This window comes from Lates calcarifer, linkage group LG17, assembly GCF_001640805.2.
Source record: "Lates calcarifer isolate ASB-BC8 linkage group LG17, TLL_Latcal_v3, whole genome shotgun sequence".
Lineage (NCBI taxonomy): Eukaryota > Metazoa > Chordata > Actinopteri > Centropomidae > Lates > Lates calcarifer.
Genome location: NC_066849.1, coordinates 18,035,147 through 18,053,638, shown reverse-complemented (window position 1 = coordinate 18,053,638; position 18,492 = coordinate 18,035,147). Strand labels below are relative to the sequence as shown.

General features: G+C 38.7%; 2 protein-coding genes across 4 annotated transcripts; both read right to left on the bottom strand.

Annotated features, from left to right (window-relative positions):
• Positions 1–1,149: 1,149 nt before the first annotated feature.
• Positions 1,150–7,981, bottom strand: klhl26 (kelch-like family member 26). Of its 2 annotated transcripts, XM_018673020.1 has the most exons (3): positions 7,717–7,981; positions 4,999–5,181; positions 1,150–4,401 (listed from the first exon to the last, which is right to left on the bottom strand). In XM_018673020.1, exons 1-3 carry the CDS (start codon positions 7,764–7,766, stop codon positions 2,820–2,822), a joined length of 1,815 nt encoding a protein of 604 aa, XP_018528536.1. In that variant the 5' UTR covers positions 7,767–7,981; the 3' UTR covers positions 1,150–2,819. The 2 variants fall into 2 exon arrangements, with proteins under 2 accessions (XP_018528536.1, XP_018528537.1); XM_018673021.1 differs by lacking the exon at positions 4,999–5,181.
• A 1,519-nt stretch (positions 7,982–9,500) lies between these two features.
• Positions 9,501–18,207, bottom strand: il12rb1 (interleukin 12 receptor subunit beta 1). Of its 2 annotated transcripts, none has more exons than XM_018673016.2 (15): positions 18,013–18,207; positions 16,810–16,933; positions 16,417–16,568; positions 16,158–16,300; positions 16,034–16,067; positions 14,948–15,070; positions 14,442–14,518; positions 13,250–13,484; positions 13,012–13,152; positions 12,677–12,775; positions 11,644–11,799; positions 11,303–11,458; positions 11,107–11,176; positions 10,386–10,461; positions 9,501–10,037 (listed from the first exon to the last, which is right to left on the bottom strand). In XM_018673016.2, exons 1-15 carry the CDS (start codon positions 18,116–18,118, stop codon positions 9,720–9,722), a joined length of 2,010 nt encoding a protein of 669 aa, XP_018528532.1. In that variant the 5' UTR covers positions 18,119–18,207; the 3' UTR covers positions 9,501–9,719. The 2 variants fall into 2 exon arrangements, with proteins under 2 accessions (XP_018528532.1, XP_018528533.1); XM_018673017.2 differs by having other exon boundaries at positions 13,250–13,481.
• Positions 18,208–18,492: the final 285 nt, after the last annotated feature.

The following is an 18,492-nucleotide window of genomic DNA, read 5'->3' as shown; positions in this document are numbered from 1 at the left end:
TTTGTTGCATGTCATACCTCGCTATTTCTGTCCCCAGATTTACTGTCTGTCTCTTACACCACCACTATCTAATGAAGGCAAAATGCCAAAAAAGATCTTTAAAAAATTGCAAAGTCAACATCCTAATCCTACAATAAATATCAGTGAAGCTCATGTTGGTTGATTGGTAAGACAAGAGGGACATATAAAATCCCTGATTATGTCTGGTGGCAAAATACAGCCATACCATACACCTATACAACAAGAATCAGGATGATGATTGACAAAAATCAATGTACTGTAGCTAACAAAGGGAACTTCCTAAATAATAATAAATGACATCAACATTAAACAAATGCATAACAGAAATGCAAGACAGATTAGTCAGAACATGGCCCAAACTTTATTATATGTGTTCAAATTTACCCTTTCACTTGAGAAGAACAAATATGACAGGTTTGAATAACCCACTGGATGTTAGAAGTAAACTAACAGACAGAGTTCAGAGAAAATCTGGACTGATGGTCCATGAAATCACTGTAATGTTACTGCATTTAGATGATCTGCTCCGTTTGCAGTAAAGCAAAAGTTGGACACACTAAACTGTTGTGTTTGAAGTACTAAGACCTCTCTGTTACTACCTCAAGAGGGCTCTTGGGGTTGCAACACAACTGAAAATGAAATTGAACTGAAAATAATTTCATAATTTTGATAATCACTTTATCGTTTGAGTGATTTTTTCTGGTAAGAATGATAAATAGTCTTTGGTTCCAGCTTTATATCTATCTATCTATACTATATATATATATATATATACACACACACATTGTAAATTGAGTATCTTTTTCTCTCTTCTTTTAACATTTTAAGATGTCAACTTGGATTCTGGGAATCATAACAGGTATTTTCTTTTAACTATTTTCAACTATTTTCATAGAGCAAACAATTAATAAGGGAAATAAACAACAGATTAATCAACAATGAAAATAATTGTTAGTTGCAGCCCTGATGAATGAAAGAAAAATTACAGTGTGCTTTTTCTTTGACATGTCTGTGGGAATGTGTGAACACAAACATGTCTGTTTTTATAACGCAGGGCAGTGCTTCAGTTGGTTTGTGGAGGAAATACATCATCTTACCAAAACAGAAAAACAACAAGCACCTGGAGGGTATTTTTAAAACATGATATACCTTTAATAAAGGGATGCACATACAGCTCCACAAGTGTCTACATTCCCCTTTGACTACAGCAGCCTCCTTTATATTGCACTTCAACAATATAATGTGCTTTTACAAGTACAGGTAGAACAGGACAAAGACACACTAAGGCAAACGGGAGACAGTTTCATAACAGACACTCCTTGCCATCATATAGACGGTCACATTTAAAAAGGAAAAAAGAACTTTAAGCTCATTTCTTCCTTATACACACACATTAAGTACATCAATAACTTCAGCAGCAGAATCAGACGTCTGATAGCTACTGCTTTGAAAAGTGCAGCAATGCAGTCAAATAAAAACACATGACGATACCAGCCATGACAAACGGGAGAGTCTGAGCATGTGTTATGGGTAAATCAGAGATTTGTGTAGGGTTTGTGCAATGACTCAGAAGTTACATCTTCACTTTTTAAAAGACAATTACCCCCTGTAATGTGAAAGGTTTACATGTTATTGTAGTTTCGGGACAAAAGCATGTAGTGAATGCAACGTGTAGCACTCGTTTGACATTAAAAGCAGCACACACTGACATTCCAATGGACACCCACATTAATGATTCATGTAGCTGCCTTAAGAGGTTCACACTGGTTTGTTATGCTGACAGAGAATAATTAGCATGTCAGTATGGGAGGGAGGGTGGGGTGTTCAGCTCAGGAAACATGAGGGCAGTGGCATAAAAAAAAAGATTTAAAATTGAAACACATTCTTTACTCATGTTTATTTGTGCAATCAATTCTGTCCGTTGATATGTGATTTGTTGATTAGTAAATTATGTGTAAAAACAGGAAGCTATGTTGGTTGTTTGAATAATCACAAATAATTAAAAAAAATCACAACTGTACAATCAAAATGTCCAACATTATAAAGGTCGAGTCTCTTAATACCTCTGCACCAACTCAAGACTTTCATTCTCATAATTCCAAGTCACACCTATTTCGGTAAAACAATAAAATCAAAGTGCCTATTTGTGCCGTCTGTAACTTAAGCCCTTGATTGGTAAAACTCTAACACTGTAACACACTGAGTTACTATACTTTAGTGAATAAAAAGTGCATTTTGCTAATGCTACTCCAGAAGAGATTATATATATTTTCAGTTGCCAGTGGTTTTAATATTTTCCAAAACGGGCGAGTTTACAATAATCACAGACTGATTATATATTATAAAAAAACTGATATGACTGACAGAAAATTAGACTGGCAATAATAAACCAGTCAATCAGTCACTGAATTCAAACAGGAAATTACTCTGAACATCATCCTGCTGAAGGTTTTTCCACTGGAATGTATCAAAATGTGTTGGTGAATACCGACAAATTGTCTATGATTAAAAAGTTTATATATCATAAAAGTGTCCTGACATAAAAACCTATAAGAGTTTTTAAATTAGAATTTGTATATTTTAATGAAGGTCTGCCTCTTGGCCAGACACATCTAGAAAATAATACACAGTTCTGCTGCTTAGTAGCTTTTCAGGTCATTCCCTCAAATAAAACACACACACTCACACCATCACACACACACAGCAGTAGCTTACATTATGTTCACACCTTGTAATGACTCAACGGTCGGCAGAAAGAGCACATGGAGTAAAATCTTCACAGTCAGCAGGTCAGACAGTTAGCGTTGTGTGGTGTTTTGTGGAAGTATAATGGGTGTACAAGCGATGCCGGCAAAAGATTCTGGGAAGTGCAAATCCCTCTCCCACTCATCTGTCTCTGTGTTGTACACCTGCACGATGCTTGTGACGTTGTTCAGGTGCCAGTTGTAGCCTCCAACGATGTAGATCTTCCTGTCCAGCAGGCAGCAGCCTGCCTCAGACTGCCCAGCTCTCATGGGGCTGACGGTAGTCCACTGGTCGTTCTCTGGAATGTAATACTCGACTGCCAGCACATCAAAACAGCGGTCCACATGGTCCATGCGACCGCCCAGAGCGTAAACCCGATCCCTGGTGCCGATCATGGCGTGCAAAACTCTAGGTTCATTCATTGGAGCTCTGAAGTCCCACTGGTCTGATGCCGGATCATAGCAGTGAAGAGTTTTCTTGTCGTCCAGCGAGACGCCGTAACCCCCTGAGATGTACAGTTTTTCTCCACAGGGAGTCCCCGCATGACCCCAAATCCTGCGTTTTAATGGTTCCACATAAGTCCACTCGTTCTTTTTGGGGCAGTAACACTCCACAGATGACAAACTGCCAGATCGATTGCGCCCTCCAGTGGCATACAGCTGTCCGTTCAGTACGTTGAGCTGAAACTGGATACGGGCCTCCTGCATGGATTGAATGCGAAGCCACTGGCTCAGGTGCGGGTCGTAGCGGAAACAGCTGTCCACCGCGCCCTCGCCACTGCGGTACTGCAAGTGCTGCCCACCAACAACGTACACAAAGTTATCCAGTACGGCAACACAAGCATGGCTGCACCCTGTCTCCATCTCTGTCAGCTCTTTGAACTGGCGGGAGGTGATGTCAGGGAGATAGTACACCTTGGTGCTCACTGTGCGGTCGTTGTCAGTGTAGGGTGTCCCACCAAAGGTGATGAGTGACATGACATCAGAGCGGATAAGCGTCCGCGAGGACTGCATCTCATGCTGTCGGAAGGGAAGGATCTGGTAATTGAAGGCCTCGAGGAGATACTGGCGGCACCGCACATCCTCCACCATGATGTCCACCGTCTGAACACTGTCCACCAGCTCTGAGGAGCGCATGAGCGGGAAGCGGACGTGGCAGAGGACACTGCTGGCTTGAGCCCGGCGGGATTCGTCATACTGGAGCCACCTGATGGCAGCGTGGAAGAGGTCGATCTCGCTACAGTTCTTCAGTTTGTTGCTCTGCAGGAAGAAGATGAGGCGCTCCATGGGAATGTGCAGAAAGTCCTCCTCCTCTGCAATTTGGAGGAAGTGACGAAAGGTGAATGCATCCACAGACTCCTTCAGTGAAGACAGGCTGAAGGTGGTGGCCATCTGGCCGATGTGCAGGCAGGTCTCCACACTCATCGCTGACTTGAGGAACTCCTCGCAGAGCTCCACAACTGGGACCATCTGAAGAAACACAGCTGCTCCGAGGACATCCTGAATACAGTCCAGGTCTAAAGTGACTTCTGCACTGTAAGCAAAGTCGATAATGTGTTTCAGCCCGCGGGCGGACAAACCCTTCAGCTCAATGGTATCTTGATTTGACTCCCTCATGCCTCCGGTAAACATTGCTCTGAAACATGAGAAAAAGTCAGTAAAAAAAACATGACATTTTTATAATTCCAACTCATCTAAATTCGGCCCACTGCTTTATATAAATAAGAGCTACTGTATGATGTGAAAAGCTTCTGTCTTTCTGGGTTATTGTTTAGTTTTAAGTCTGGCGGTGTCCATCGCAGATGACCTGAAAACTGCTATGTAAAGAAAAAATGTGCAAAATGCAATGAATGTTAAACATTTGTATTTTATTTATGTTTAATAATTTAATTAATTAATTTAATTAATAATTTAAAACTTTCTGACTTTGTTTCGGAATACATCTTTCTCCAGTTTATAATCAGCAGGAACTCTGTAAATACAAATTCTGTTAAGTATTATGGCTCAAATCAAGGACAAAATGAAAGAAAACAAGCACTAATGGGTGCATGATTTAGCATTTTGTCGTAAGTATCGTGTTTCTCCCGCCCTTTGCCTTGAATATAGTTGATCTGTGAACTGCAGCTTACTCTAACAGTGGACTCAGTATAAACTGCTCCGGCTAAGAGCATCAGCTAAGTGCTTCTAATTAAAAATGTAAATGGGTAGTGAAAACTCTTATGATTTCACTAACCTGAAGTAATCACTACAGGCAGCCAGCACAGCTTTGTGGACCTGGAAGCGCTCCTCATTGATGGCCAGCACGACGTCAAGTAGTTGGCCCTGAGCCCGCAAGACAGACAAGCCCTGAAGGAGGGTGGCACTGTGGCTCGGGGCCGAGAAAGTACAGCGCAGGGTGCTATTCTTGTTAGCCATACTGGAAGAGAAAAAAAGGCCTTGTCACAACCAGTGAATCAAGGGATCCTGCACTTTTTTCAGTGCTTATATTCGAAAATGAACTTTTACCTTACATTTTTAAACATAAAATATGCTGCTGTGACTTATTATGCTGGCTTTAAAGCTTAATAAAATCTGGATAGGTGGTGTTCAGTATTGAGTAGAGGTGTAGATTCACACAGTAACATTGATAGAAATTTAATCTAATCTGCTAAAGTGGACCACGGGGTAACAAAATTAGGTATCTGTATATACTAATGAAGCAACATTACTATGAGGAGAAATGCCATCACTCAGTGTAGACACCCCATTGCTGGGCACAGAAAACAGAAAGTAATCCACCAGTTAGAGGTATGATCATGCTGGATAGAATTAGTATCATAGATGTAAAACCCATCACACTGGGTAGAGGAGGTAACATTATTGTGGATGAAAATGTCAACAAACCACAAACAGAAACTTCTGAGAGTATTCACATCTTCCTAGAACCACTTTAAGTCAAAATATCTCCACAACCCGACCCAGTGCAAAGGTAGAAATAACATTGCTAAGTGGGAGAGAGCGAGAAGTCCCAGTTGTACTTTATCAGCTACCATAGTTTTGGTTAGTGCATCCTCTACTGACCTGCTTTGTTAATGAGACCCAAAAATGGCATCCAATCACAAAGCTGGCAGATTACAAAAAACTCATACACCACATATGAGTGTAAGGGGAAAAGATCCCATTGTTTGAATGGAACATTTTTCATATTCAGATCACAGTTTAATACCAAACAGAAATTAGGTCATGAAATATTAAATGAAAATGGGCTGACAACTGAAGCAATGAAGCATTTAGGTCTGTGTGTTGAGGGATCAACAACACTATTTTTTCTGTTCAAATGAACAATAATTTAAGATACAACACTTTTCTTACTTTTACAGACTGTCTACATCTGTAAAAAAAAATTCTGCCAGGGAAAATGATTCAAACAACAGCTCCTGGAAAAAAGAGTTTGTCTTATATTCAGCGAAATATGGTAGTGTGTCTATTCAGATGTTTATTTTTCAACTGTAGCATATCCCACTCTGCATATATCATGGTCACAGCATGCCTTTTTCACAGCAGACATTTTGACTTTGTAGGAAAACCACAGGTGTTAGTTATTGATAACATGAACATTTGGTCAGTTATATCCAGGTGTTCCTGTAAGCCACAACAGAGTGATAGTGAGGCAGCATGCACAACACCAGGACTCTGAAACTGAAGCAGCTATATGGAATTTATCTATCATTCATTTGTTAAGTACACCTGTGCTTTTCTATGTCCCATAAACAGCCAAACTGAAGAAATCTAAATATGTTTATGCTCTGCATTTATGTTAAAAAATGACTACTGGCTGATAAAAATCCAGTATCTGTCAAGCTTTAGACAGAACTGACATCAGTCAAGGTGTTATATCAGATTTTAATCAAGTCAGAACAAGAGTTGAATAGATTGTCCCCATTTAACTTTACAAATTCTGCTCACAACATGCAACTTTGTTAAGCAAAGTGGAGCCAGTTAGTTTTCAACTTTCAATGTGTTTAGCTGGTTCTGAAGCTGAGACAATTAGTCGACTGAGAGAGAAACAATCTGCAACTATTTTGATAATTGACTGATCATTTGAGTCCCTTATCAAGCAAAACTTCCAGATATTTGGTGGTTTCTGCTTCTCAACTGTGAATAGTTGCCGCTTTGTGATTTGTCATATATGATTGTAAACTGAATGTATTGGGTCTGTTTGTTTTTTGTTTTTTTTTTAGTCAGACAAAATCAGCAATGTTAAGACATGACCTTGGGATCTGAGACATTCTGAATGACAGTTTTTCACTATTGTTTGATATGGACTGATATGGATTAACAATGGTTAGGTGCAGCTGTAGTGTGTTTAATGTTGCAGGCAAGCTAGTCATGGCAGTAACATCAACAATGGCATCATAACAGCATCAAAATTACCAACAAACTACTGAAGGTATTGACTTAGCAATGCTAATATGTATTTTTTTCTGGTCGTTTTCACAGGAATACTAATCCTATTAAATATATATAATGTACACAGACACCCCCATACACACGACACACTGCTACCTACCTACACTCAGACACTAGTCCTAAGTAAATAAGAGGAAGGAAGCTGAACACACAAGGTATCTCCTTAAACTGAAGGAAAATACGATTTCAAATCGTGCAAACAAATGTCCGTAAGTTCACCTCTTGCAAAACAGCAGACTGGATAAAGTGTGTCAACTCCTCTAAATGGACAATTATTAGTTTGTTTACACAGCTGGTTAACGATAGATAACGCAAGCAGTGTGGATGTCCGGAGGCCCGGACTGCTCCTCGGTGTTTCCTGGTGTAAAGCCGAAGCCCCGGGACATTCGAACGGGCTCGGACCGGGCTGCAGTCCCGGAGCCGTGGTGACTTCGTGCAAGGTAACAAAGAGGGATCAGCCCGACTCCACAGACACTTCCCACCCTCACCCCGCTTAACTCACCTGCTCTGCGGATGTTTCGAGGCAAAATCCCCACCATCCGACTCCGCCATCTTCTAGTACAGGGTAGCTGGCATAGAGCATTTTCAGGACTGTTATCAGAAGGTCAACGGCACGATTGGCCAGTTCATGGTGTTCTTTAAAAGTGTGTAAACAGCCTGTTGTTCAGGCACAGACGTAGGGCAGCGGTCTGTCTGTGGTCCTGTGGTAAATACGGTGATGACCTCTCCTACTGGCTGTTTGCTATCCGTCCTCCCCCTGTACTGACAACATCTGACCACTGGGAGGCGCCACCGCCACATGTCTACATTTATACTGGTTTCCTTCTAGACAGCTGTTTGTTGTTTATTGGCTCCAGAGTGGTGGAGTGGAAAAAAATCAGATATGGGGCCGCAACTACCAGTTATTTTCATCATCAGTTTATGTGCAAATTGTCAGAAAATGGAGAGAGATATAAATACCTACAGTCTGAGCTGACGTGTCAAGATTACTAGTTTTATTACACAGAACAGTGCAAAACCTAATATACTCAGTTTTCTATCATATTTGAGAAGATGGGACTTGATAATGTTTGTCAAACATACACAAATGTCCATATTGACCATCAGACAAAAACATGTCCACACCAAACCAAACATACACCCAAGTTCAAGTGTAACCATACTAATAAACGTTGATAAAATAAGCTCTCGAAACTCAAGTCGACAAGAATGGAAGATATGTGCCTGTACTGCATTTATACACTCTCTGATAGTATTTTAACTACATGTCACTATCAGACATGCCTGGTGTCTGTGGTCAGTACAGTTGATTTTAATCTTGATGTGGTGTTAGATAAAATATTGACTGTCATGTGTGACACAACAGCAGCAGCGTTCTTGGTTGGTTTCACTCCCCTGAAGTGAGCCACAATGAAACGATAGAGGAACCAGGAAAAGACCTTTATTTCTGCTGAGAAGTTAAAGTGCAGTGTGGTAGAAAATGCAATAAGTCTGTCATCATTTCTCAGCGTTACATGTTCTAGTTTGAACAAGGCAGATCGACACACCACAGCAGTTTCTTTGCTCATGACTAATCTAGCCCTCCACCTTGCATGAGCTACTTTTTTAAAGGCCATTGGGTTTTTTTGTGTGTGTTGTTGTTGTGACCACTTCCTGTTACACATTCACCTCTTCACAGGTTCAGTCATCACAAACACTGCTTCACTGTTTTAGCTGTCTCAGGTTTCATTTTATTTTTAAAGTTTTATGGTTTTCTTATAACATTTAATAGTTTCAATGAGTTTAATGCAGATGTCAGACTGTATGACTGTTGAGATCCAAAATTAGTTTTGATCTCTATCAGTGTATTCGTTGGTCAGAGGGTGGTATTATTATTTTTTCATTGAGAAATTATGAACAGAAATTTTATTCCTAAACAGTTTGTCAATTTTTTTTAACTTAAAGGTATGGTATTCATGATTTATAGGTTAGTGTTTGTTTGTGTTTTTGTTTTGCATGTCACATGTCCATTTGGACATAAAGTACTGGACATAAGATTTGAGGCTGTTGGGGCTAGAGGAAAAATCAGAGGATCTCCAAACTTACTTAAAATCAATCCTGAGCTCAACAATAATGTGTATACCAAACTTCAAATCACTGCAGTCCACTCTTGATATATTTCACTCTAGAGGAAAAGTCAAGGGACCAGCAAAGTCAGTAGGATTCATCCTCTGAGGACCATTAATGTCTGGACAGTTTACTGACTGATCAACATTGCCATACCAAGGCAGGACACTAATGAGTGAATGAATGTGAATCATTACAATTTTATTGTCTGAGAAACCTAGAAAATATTTAAAAACTGAATGAGGATTTACCATCCACAGTACAGAACAAATGTCAGACAAAATTCAAAAATACACACAGGAAAAAACAAATGTTTAAAAAGATGCTTTGGCAGATTCATCATTTTTCAAAATGAAAAAACAAGAAAAGTATTCATTAAATCTTTAGTATAAGTGAATGTTAATCTGTCTTCACATCAAAGACCAAACCATTCCTGTATATCAGCATGGCGATCTCATTGTCCACCTGTTCAAGATCTGTTATTTCTCCTTCTCTGGAGCTCCTCAGTGCCTGGTCTGTAGAGCCAGGGCTTTCATCGCTGCTTTCTCCTGACATCCTTGAATCACTCCTCTCATCCCCCATGTCCTCGTCACTCCCAGCGTCCCATTCTCCATGGAGAGCGGTGGTCTCCTCTGTATCCTCAGGGACAGACTTCACCTCTGGGTGCAGCGGGGACAGCATCAGCTCATGCACCTCCTCTTTCTCCTCCAACATCTCCTGTTGTAGGTCAGATTAACACATGACAGTTGGATTTAACCCCCTAAAACCTCCTCTTCTCTCCCAAAATGAAATGTATCACTGCACAAGGTGACGATTTTGAAGGGAAGGCAGCAAAATTTAAATGAACGATGATTTTTGCTTGTTATAGTTGTAGTCTCAGAATTTTTTGATTGCACCTTGTGCATTTAAACTGTACTGGTTTGCCACAGGAAATGAGTTCTGCTATGTGGTGAACTTTTAGTGTATAAAGTGCAGCTGTCAGGTTTTCAGAAAGAGTAAAAATAATTCCCACATACTAAGCAATTCTAAGCTCAGGTAGTAGTGCAGTCTGTGTGTGAGATTTACCTGACTTTCTGGCTGATAGGTGAAGAAATCTGGAATGACAGGTGTCGGCACAGGAGGGAAGATCTTATTTTTGATTCTAAATTGTAGAGCAGAGTAGAAATTGCAAATTAAACAATTGTTTAGATAACGAAAATTTCTTAAAGCTGCCATACCTTGATTCTGTAAAACTGAATACACGCTGAATAAACAGAACACATAAACTGCACTAATGTTCACCGAGACTGTAAACCATCAGAGTAATATGAAATGTATTATGAAAACCCTACACACAGTGACGTTTACGTGAGATTATATGACTGTAGAGACAATAAGAAACTAAGACGAATTCATCAACGGTAAAATGCACCCTTACTTAAGTCAATATTATCTTGGGATTTGTTAATATAGCATCTAACTTCAGTAATGCTAAATTATAACTAAGTCAGCTTATTCTATTTGTGCTACTGTTTCACTACGTTTAATATTTCCTACAAGCACTTCAGTGGTTTCATCACAAAGTAAAACAAATGACTTCCAGTATCCTGGAAAATGAAATAAAGTTTGTGATATTATTCTGTAATTGTTACTTGTAGCCATACCTATTTGCATTATATAAAAAGAAAGTCAAGACATATTAAAATTTCATCAAATCTCCTTGCAAAGAGAGTGCATACTGTAGTTTGTCCAGTAATTAATACATATGCCCCAAAATACAAAATATTTAAAGTAGGGAGGTACGTACCTCTTTAAAATAATAGTGCACATTGTTGAGCTTAAAAAGAACACAAACAGCAGGCCGAAACTCCACCACACTAATTTGGGGAAAGAAAAGGAAGATATGTGAAATGAGTTAGCACCAACATGTGGAAAAACTTCACCAAATTGTATTTAACATGATGTAAAACAGGAAAGCTCAAGTTCAACATGACATTGTATACCATTCACTGGTTTCTCTGGCTGTGTGTATATTGTTAATTTGGCTGAAGGTCCTTCTCCCTCTTTGGTCACTCCAGCCAGGCTGATGTTATATTTTGCCCCGGGCGTCAAGTTTTCCAGGCGGTATGTTAACAGTGATGCTGATATATTACGGCACTCTGATGAAATGAGATGCGGAAAAACTCACACACTGCTTTTGTCATTATGTAAAATTCATGTAACTGTGTTATTGAAGCTTCATTTTCTCACACAAGGAAATGAGGAAATTAGTTTGTGTCCCTTTCAGCTCTGTTGGCTTTGTGGGGTAAACAGTTTCAGATGAATAGGAATGTGACTTTCACACCTTTCCGCTCATCCTGGGAGCTGATTTTCTCGCTGCACAGGCTGTAGTGTGTGACAAAACCTCGTTGGTCCTCAATGGCAATTGTTTCCCAGGACAGGTTAGCGGAATCGAGTGTTTCACTAGTAACAGTGAAGTTCTGTGGTTCTCTCTGTGGTGCTGATGAAAAGAAAAAAAAATTGACTTTTCTTTTTACTTTTACAGTGTGAGGAGACAAACTTTGCTGTGCTCTGTGACTGTAATACACACATCTACACATAGAAGAATGTTACCAGTCAGTTATATCCAGTGAACAGATCTGAAGAAAAAGGTAATTACTGACCAGTAGCTGAATTTAGGATTTTGAATCAGTATTGGGAACAGTGGGACTGGTGCACGCTTCACTGCACAGCTGGGGGGAACACAAGACTATAGCCATGCACAAGCACAACGGTGTGAAATGCTAATATCAGCAATGCGAACATGCTCATAATGACAATAACTACAAGCTGATGTTTTGCAGTTATAACATTTACTATGTTCACTTTCTTAGTTTAGCATGCTTGCTAATTAGCAAGTGCAGCTGAGGCTGATAGGAGCATGTCTTTAGCTATGCAGGTATTTGGTCATAAATCAGAGTTAGACCAATTGAAATTTGGACATATTGATTGATTTCATAACAATCCATGTGATAGACATTAATTTTTTTTTTTAAAGAAAAAAGCCAACCTAATTGTGGCTAGAGGAAAAGTCAGGGGATCACAAAGTCATTGGGATTCATCCTCTGAGGACCATGAATGCCTGTACAAGTTTTCACAGAAGTCCATCCCATAGTTGTTGATATATTTCAAACGACAGACAGACATCACCACCCGAGAGCTACACAGCAAAAATGGTAGAAAAGACATGCTCACTGTTGGCCAATACTTGAGTATTTTTGTCCAATTTGTTGCAGCCCCTCTAGTTGGCAGCCTAAATTGAGGGTCCGACAATTATGCTGACTGTGTGCATCACAGTGAACCCTGTATGTAGAGAAATCTACTTCAAAGACACTTACCACCCTCTTTTTTGTAATAGAGACACATTTTAACTGTCCGTGGCTTTCCACCATCACATCTGTGTTCAAAGTAAAGGTAGCGAACATAGTCCTTAATGCCTGTAACAGACACAGAGAGTGTGTGGAAGCGATTTATAATGCAGAAAATATTTCAGGTGAAAGTGTGCCACAGCATTATATGAACAAGATAAAAGTTAATGTGGTGTTTCTACAAATGAAAACCAAATGTAGTGGATATCTTGAACTTGTCAATTGAATTTGGTGCAAAGTATTTCGACTCAGGAGAACAGAGATGATGAAGGTGTGTGGTTAAAAGAACTATAAATACAACTTACTTGCTTTTATTTGCTTCGCTCCTTTGCTTTTCTTATTCGCTAAAGTTATCACATTTTCTGGCTTCAGCTCTCGATCTTGAAGCTCATACCACTGTTTGCAAGTATTCTTTTTCATTTTTTCTTTTTCAGTGTTGTCACAAACTGCCAGGGGGGAAAGAAAAAAGTCTTTAAGGTCCGCTTAATGATAAAGATACATTATATGTGACATTTTTAAGCATGCTCAAACACTTGGGCTTACTTTTTAAATTTGCAGCAGGTTTGGCCGGTAGTTGTATATTTGCCAATGGGGAATGCCCCGCTGCGTTTATGGCGGTAACAGAGATATTGACAGCAGAGTATGACACATAAATAGTGGATTTATTTGTCTTGACATGTGTCTTTGTCTTATTTGCACAAGGACATCCATGAGAGGACTGTGTGTCCTCCAATCTGTAGGTCACTCCACTGACTGCTGCTGCTGCATTCAGAATCTGCTGAAGAGCAGAAGAGACCTCAGTTCAGACAAACACAGAAAACTGCAACAACTGAACAAGGCAATAGTTAATATCTAATTAACTCTGAATGGTAAAACTAAATAAATAAAATGGAAAAACAAAATGGTAGAAACTCCTGTATGAGACACACTGGTGGTCCTGAAGCCAACATGTAGAGCACAGAGTGAAGTACAGCATATGTACCAGGTTACTTGCACTAATACTGGAAGTTAGTATTTAAAGTTTTTTTTTTTGACTTATGCTTAGTGTCAATTACTCTTATTGTCAGTGGTGAGAAGTTACATGCTGCTCCCAGTGCAATTGGAACATTTTTCATGAACTGTCTAAAACTCTACTTGAACTCTCAATCTCAAATCTGATAATAAATGGAGGAATCTCTGTCTGTCTGTCTGTCTGTCTATTGTTTTTCTCAACAACTGCTCATCCAATCTGACTTCAGACTTCACAGGTGTATTGCTGGGGATCCAAGGAAGTGCAGTGTCGATTGTGAAGTTTTCTTTGACAAATGGTTCTTGAGAAAGCTTCAGACACTGCTCTTATTCATGTCACTTGACATGAACAAAAAGTGGAACTACACTACAAGGACATTTGCAGCATCCAGACGATTTACAGTGCACATGTACCAGGGTTTTAAGAAAGGTGAACCTAAACTGCGACTGCACTTTCTATACCTAGATGGATTAACACAGACCAAACAATCAGCTGCTACCGACAGGCACATTTTCAATAGGCACTGCGCTAATATCAATAAAAACTGGAGCAATGGGTGTGTTCTACACCTTTTGACCAGTGCTGTAGTAGTTATTACTATTTCTGATGCTTGATTTTCTGAAAACACTAATTGACTAATTTGTCATTCAAATTTATATGCAGGAATTTTTAAACATTTGGATGTCTGGATGCTTTGATGTTGTTTATCCTTTCTTCCTGGTTTACCTTCCAAGTTAACATCACTGCTCGAGTGCCATTTAAAAGTTTTGTTGTCACGGTGACTTCAGGTTCATGTTCAAGCTCTGCAGTAAAAACACAAAATATTAGTGAACAGACCATATATGCACCCAGCTAGAACCTCTTTCCCTCACTTTTATAAATACAAAATCTTTCAGTAAAGGTTTGTCTTCTGTAAAGGCAGGAACAAGGCACCTGTATAAATTTTAAGGAATTATTTTAGGCCAGTAATCATACCAAAAACCACAGTTAAAGTGGGAAGATTCAACAGTTACAGGTATCACTCAGTAGGGATTTGATGCCTCTCTCTGTTGCAGTGACCCTTTGTGATTCATTCATAAATTAATATTACTTTTCTATTACGTCTAGAGTAAGTCTATGATGATGATGTCACACAAATTATTTCAAAGCAGAATAATGGATCCAAAGTGCTACTCAGCAAAACATAAAAGGTGTTACCCATGTATTTGTTAAAATAAGTAACATGAGTTAACCTGCAGGGACAGTCACGACTGGAGACCATTTGCTCCACAGTGGGTTTTTAGCCTGAGTGGACCGATGTCTGATCTGAACCTGGTAAGCTGAATGGTTCAAGAGATTCACAAGAATGACTTGATCTGTAGAGATTAAGAAAAAAGATGGATTTATAATTTTTCTTCTTAGACGTTGCATTTTCAACAAGTCCTCATACCTAAATGATAAATCTGATTGTTTGTCAGTGTCTGAAATTTATAGTACAGTTACTAATCCTAGTAATGCTCAACAACTTTGATACTTGGGGGTCAGCTTGTTGGTGGCCTGATAGGCAGTTTCATAGAGGTTTGATATCAGTTTTGTCTCTGTGATCAGTGGGCAGACTGGCTGAGGCGAAGGGTGGGCTGTAGCCTCAACCAGAGCCTCTTGGTGAAAAAAACTATAGACATGTCTATGATCTGTTGGCAGAATGCTGAAAATGCGCCACTGCTGGCAATTTCATCAAAGTAAAATCCAATTTTAACACCAGTACAATCAATTCTGCTAATTTTACAGGAGCTCTACACTGTTCGTTTGTGTCTGGTCTCAGTGCTAACAAATTGCATAATACATAAAATGTCAAAGGTGGCAATTTTAGCTGTTGAATACAACATCAGCATTAAGGCAAATCATATTGGAATAACTTGAAATAAGGAGCGTTTTTCTTATTCTTCCCATTCTGCCAACACTCTGTGAATGCAATGTAGAGTTGCTGTGGTAGGTAGTAAGCTAGTTAGCCAGACGGTCTAATCATTGCAGTTCATGTTTACACTATTTAATTTAGTCCTTAAACTTTATCTCTTTGTCTTTTCTCCACTTGCATACTATTTCAAAAAAGGAAAAAAAGAGAAAGAAAAGTTCTGAAGAAATAAAAGAGAAATAAAAGAGTTTAGAGAACAGTCTGTCAGTAGGCTAAAGCAGTTAAAACCAGCAGCATGGTCCTTCAGAAATAGATCCACAAAAAAAAGAAAAGAAATATATCAATCACAGAAAACGCTAAATAATGCTGAATGAATATTTCATTCAAAGACTTCAGTTACAAAGATATAAGACATGAGAATACTTACACTTCGAAGCCTCAGTGGTGGTATTTATTAATTTCTGTAAGGGTGAGGTTAAAATGGTTATTTAATGTAGCAAGCATGCTTCAGAAACAATAGATTTTTATAACAAAACACAAATATGCCTTACTTTTTCCCATGATTCTGTGGTGTTATTATGTTTACGAAACAAGACCTCAGCTAAAGCTGGATGCTTCTCTGCAGCCTTCCAGATTAAGCTGAGGTTATTTCCTAACCAGGACATTGAAATACTTTGTGGTGCATCATACTTAACTGTAGAGGAGAAGCAAAAATATGTGTGTAATATTCTTTATATTATTATTATTATTTTATTTACTTAATATACATTTGTGTTGTATGTAGAGTAAAATTAAAACTGCATCCATTACCTAGGTGCACGAGTGTTACACTTTTTCTGGGTGATGTGCAGTTGATGCTACCTGCATAAGCTTCTACCCAAATGTTAACATCTCGCCCTTGGATCACCGTGTCCCCATGGATCTTGTACCAGGTCTCATTAGTGCTCCCATATTTTTTGTTACTACAGATGAATATGAAGACATATGTGTGTAGTGAAAGTGGCAGAAACTGAAAGTATCTCATAAGACATCACCATTAGACTGAAAGTTTATATATATATATATATATATATATATATATATATATATATATATATATAAATACAATTTCAAGTTCAATCGCTCCTCACCTCACCTCTTTCTCTCCTTTCTCTTAGTAACCTTCTTAAAATATTGCAGCTCAAATGCGTTAACAATACTCACTCAATGTAAAGGTGAAATGTCACACTGCCTTCAGTTTTGTTCATGCTCCATTCACACATGTATAAAATTTCATCTGTATTTTTCCTGAAGCACTCAGGACTTGAGGGAGCCTCACATGCTGACCCTTTGGAGAAAAACATTAAGTTTTAATCTTAATTTTTCTGGTTTGCTTTAGAAATAAAGAAAGATTTCCTCTTTAGAGATCAGTCACAAACCCAGTGCAGGAAATTACAGTCATATGAAATGCAGCTTTTATGTAACTTTTTTTCTTTATTGTTAATCCTCTTTAAATTTGACTTTCTATTTTCTCTTTGGAATGAGCTATACATCGTATCATTCTTGCCATTCTGACTGGTTTCAGAGATTTCAGACAGGTCTGTAGTGTTAGGCCAGTCTTAATTTTGCTCTTAGGTTAGTCTAATGCAAGTTAAACAGTTTACAGTTGAGTTAAACAAAAATAAAGACTCATTTTATACCTAAAAAAATTAGCCACCTGACCCCAAAGCAAATTAATGCTTAAACTAAGATTGAGATGTTTTCATGGTAAGGATCTGTGACATTCACTGATCAGTGGCACCAGGGTACATCTAATGTTAACGCTATCGTCATCACCATTTGCGTCATGTCTTTGAGCTTTTCCTGTGGTTCTGTATTTCAGGAGTTTATCTTCTGAATATTTCTTTCTTTGCATCTTGTGCTGTGTTAGAAAAAGTCTTAATTTTACCCCAAATCTATAAACTATGCTGCTTTGTGCAGCAGATGATTATTGATGATTGTAAAGTCTGAAATTTGTTAGATGTAAGCCAAAGTCAAAGTCTGTCTTTGTGAAACTGCTCCTTGCTGCAGTTTCGCACATCACAGAAGTGAATTGAGCTCCACACTGATAAAAAAATATGTCCTAACTGTAAAGAGATGATGAGTAAAATATCAGACAAGACAAAACTACAGAGGCTGCCAATTAACTAGGATGCCCCAGAGACATACAGAGCAGATTTCATCTGTGAGTGGAAACCACATGATGCTGATAAGCTAACCAAGATTTTGTGGCTGATGTTTTACGGTAGAAGCTTCATTACTTTCACATGTCTGCTAAGTACTATGCACTGTGTTTTGACATGATCATGTTAAAAGTAAATTAAAAGCCAGAATAAGGTCAGTTAAATAAAAAAGGAAGTAAAACATAAAGATACCATTTTTGTTTACCTTTGCTGATCGTTGTAAGGAACATAAACATAACATATCCATGTAGTGAACTCCAGCGTTTCAAAGTTTCCATGAGGTATAATGGAAAGTCTAGAAAGGTGAACATTCTTCAGTATGTGAAAGTCCATGTAGTCAACCTGCCTTCATGTAATTCAGTTTGTGTTTCTCAGAAATGTCACATAAGTTTCAAGTCTCTCTGGTTATATGAGTTGCAGCAAAACCACAGTGTCAGGGGTGGGGGGAGGGTGCCTTCAATACACTGGCAGACAGACAACAGCCATTCTGAAAGTGACAATTCTTTGAAGTCATTTAGTTGATTTTTCTTTTTTTAAAATGTATTTCCCCACAATTGTTTTGTTCTCTTTAGTTTTTTTTTTTTTTTAAGAAAAACTAGAGGAAAGCCTGGCATCTACAACAGACACCAACATCTCCCTAGTGTTTTTTCGTTCACTACTATGTGAGCAACATGCAGGCGATGAT

Coding starts and splice junctions, on each gene's coding strand:
- il12rb1 (XM_018673016.2), bottom strand. CDS start 18,118: ATGTTCACCTTTCTAGACTTTCCATTATACCTCATGGAAACTTTGAAA. Junction 16,934..18,012: donor CCTTACAACGATCAGCAAAG/GTAAACAAAAAT, acceptor TTTTCTCCAAAG/GGTCAGCATGTGAGGCTCCC. Junction 13,153..13,249: donor ACCTGCTGCAAATTTAAAAA/GTAAGCCCAAGT, acceptor CCCCCCTGGCAG/TTTGTGACAACACTGAAAAA.
- klhl26 (XM_018673020.1), bottom strand. CDS start 7,766: ATGGCGGAGTCGGATGGTGGGGATTTTGCCTCGAAACATCCGCAGAGC. Junction 5,182..7,716: donor TCGAAACATCCGCAGAGCAG/GTGAGTTAAGCG, acceptor TTTCTCTTCCAG/TATGGCTAACAAGAATAGCA. Junction 4,402..4,998: donor GCCTGTAGTGATTACTTCAG/GTTAGTGAAATC, acceptor CTCATGTTTCAG/AGCAATGTTTACCGGAGGCA.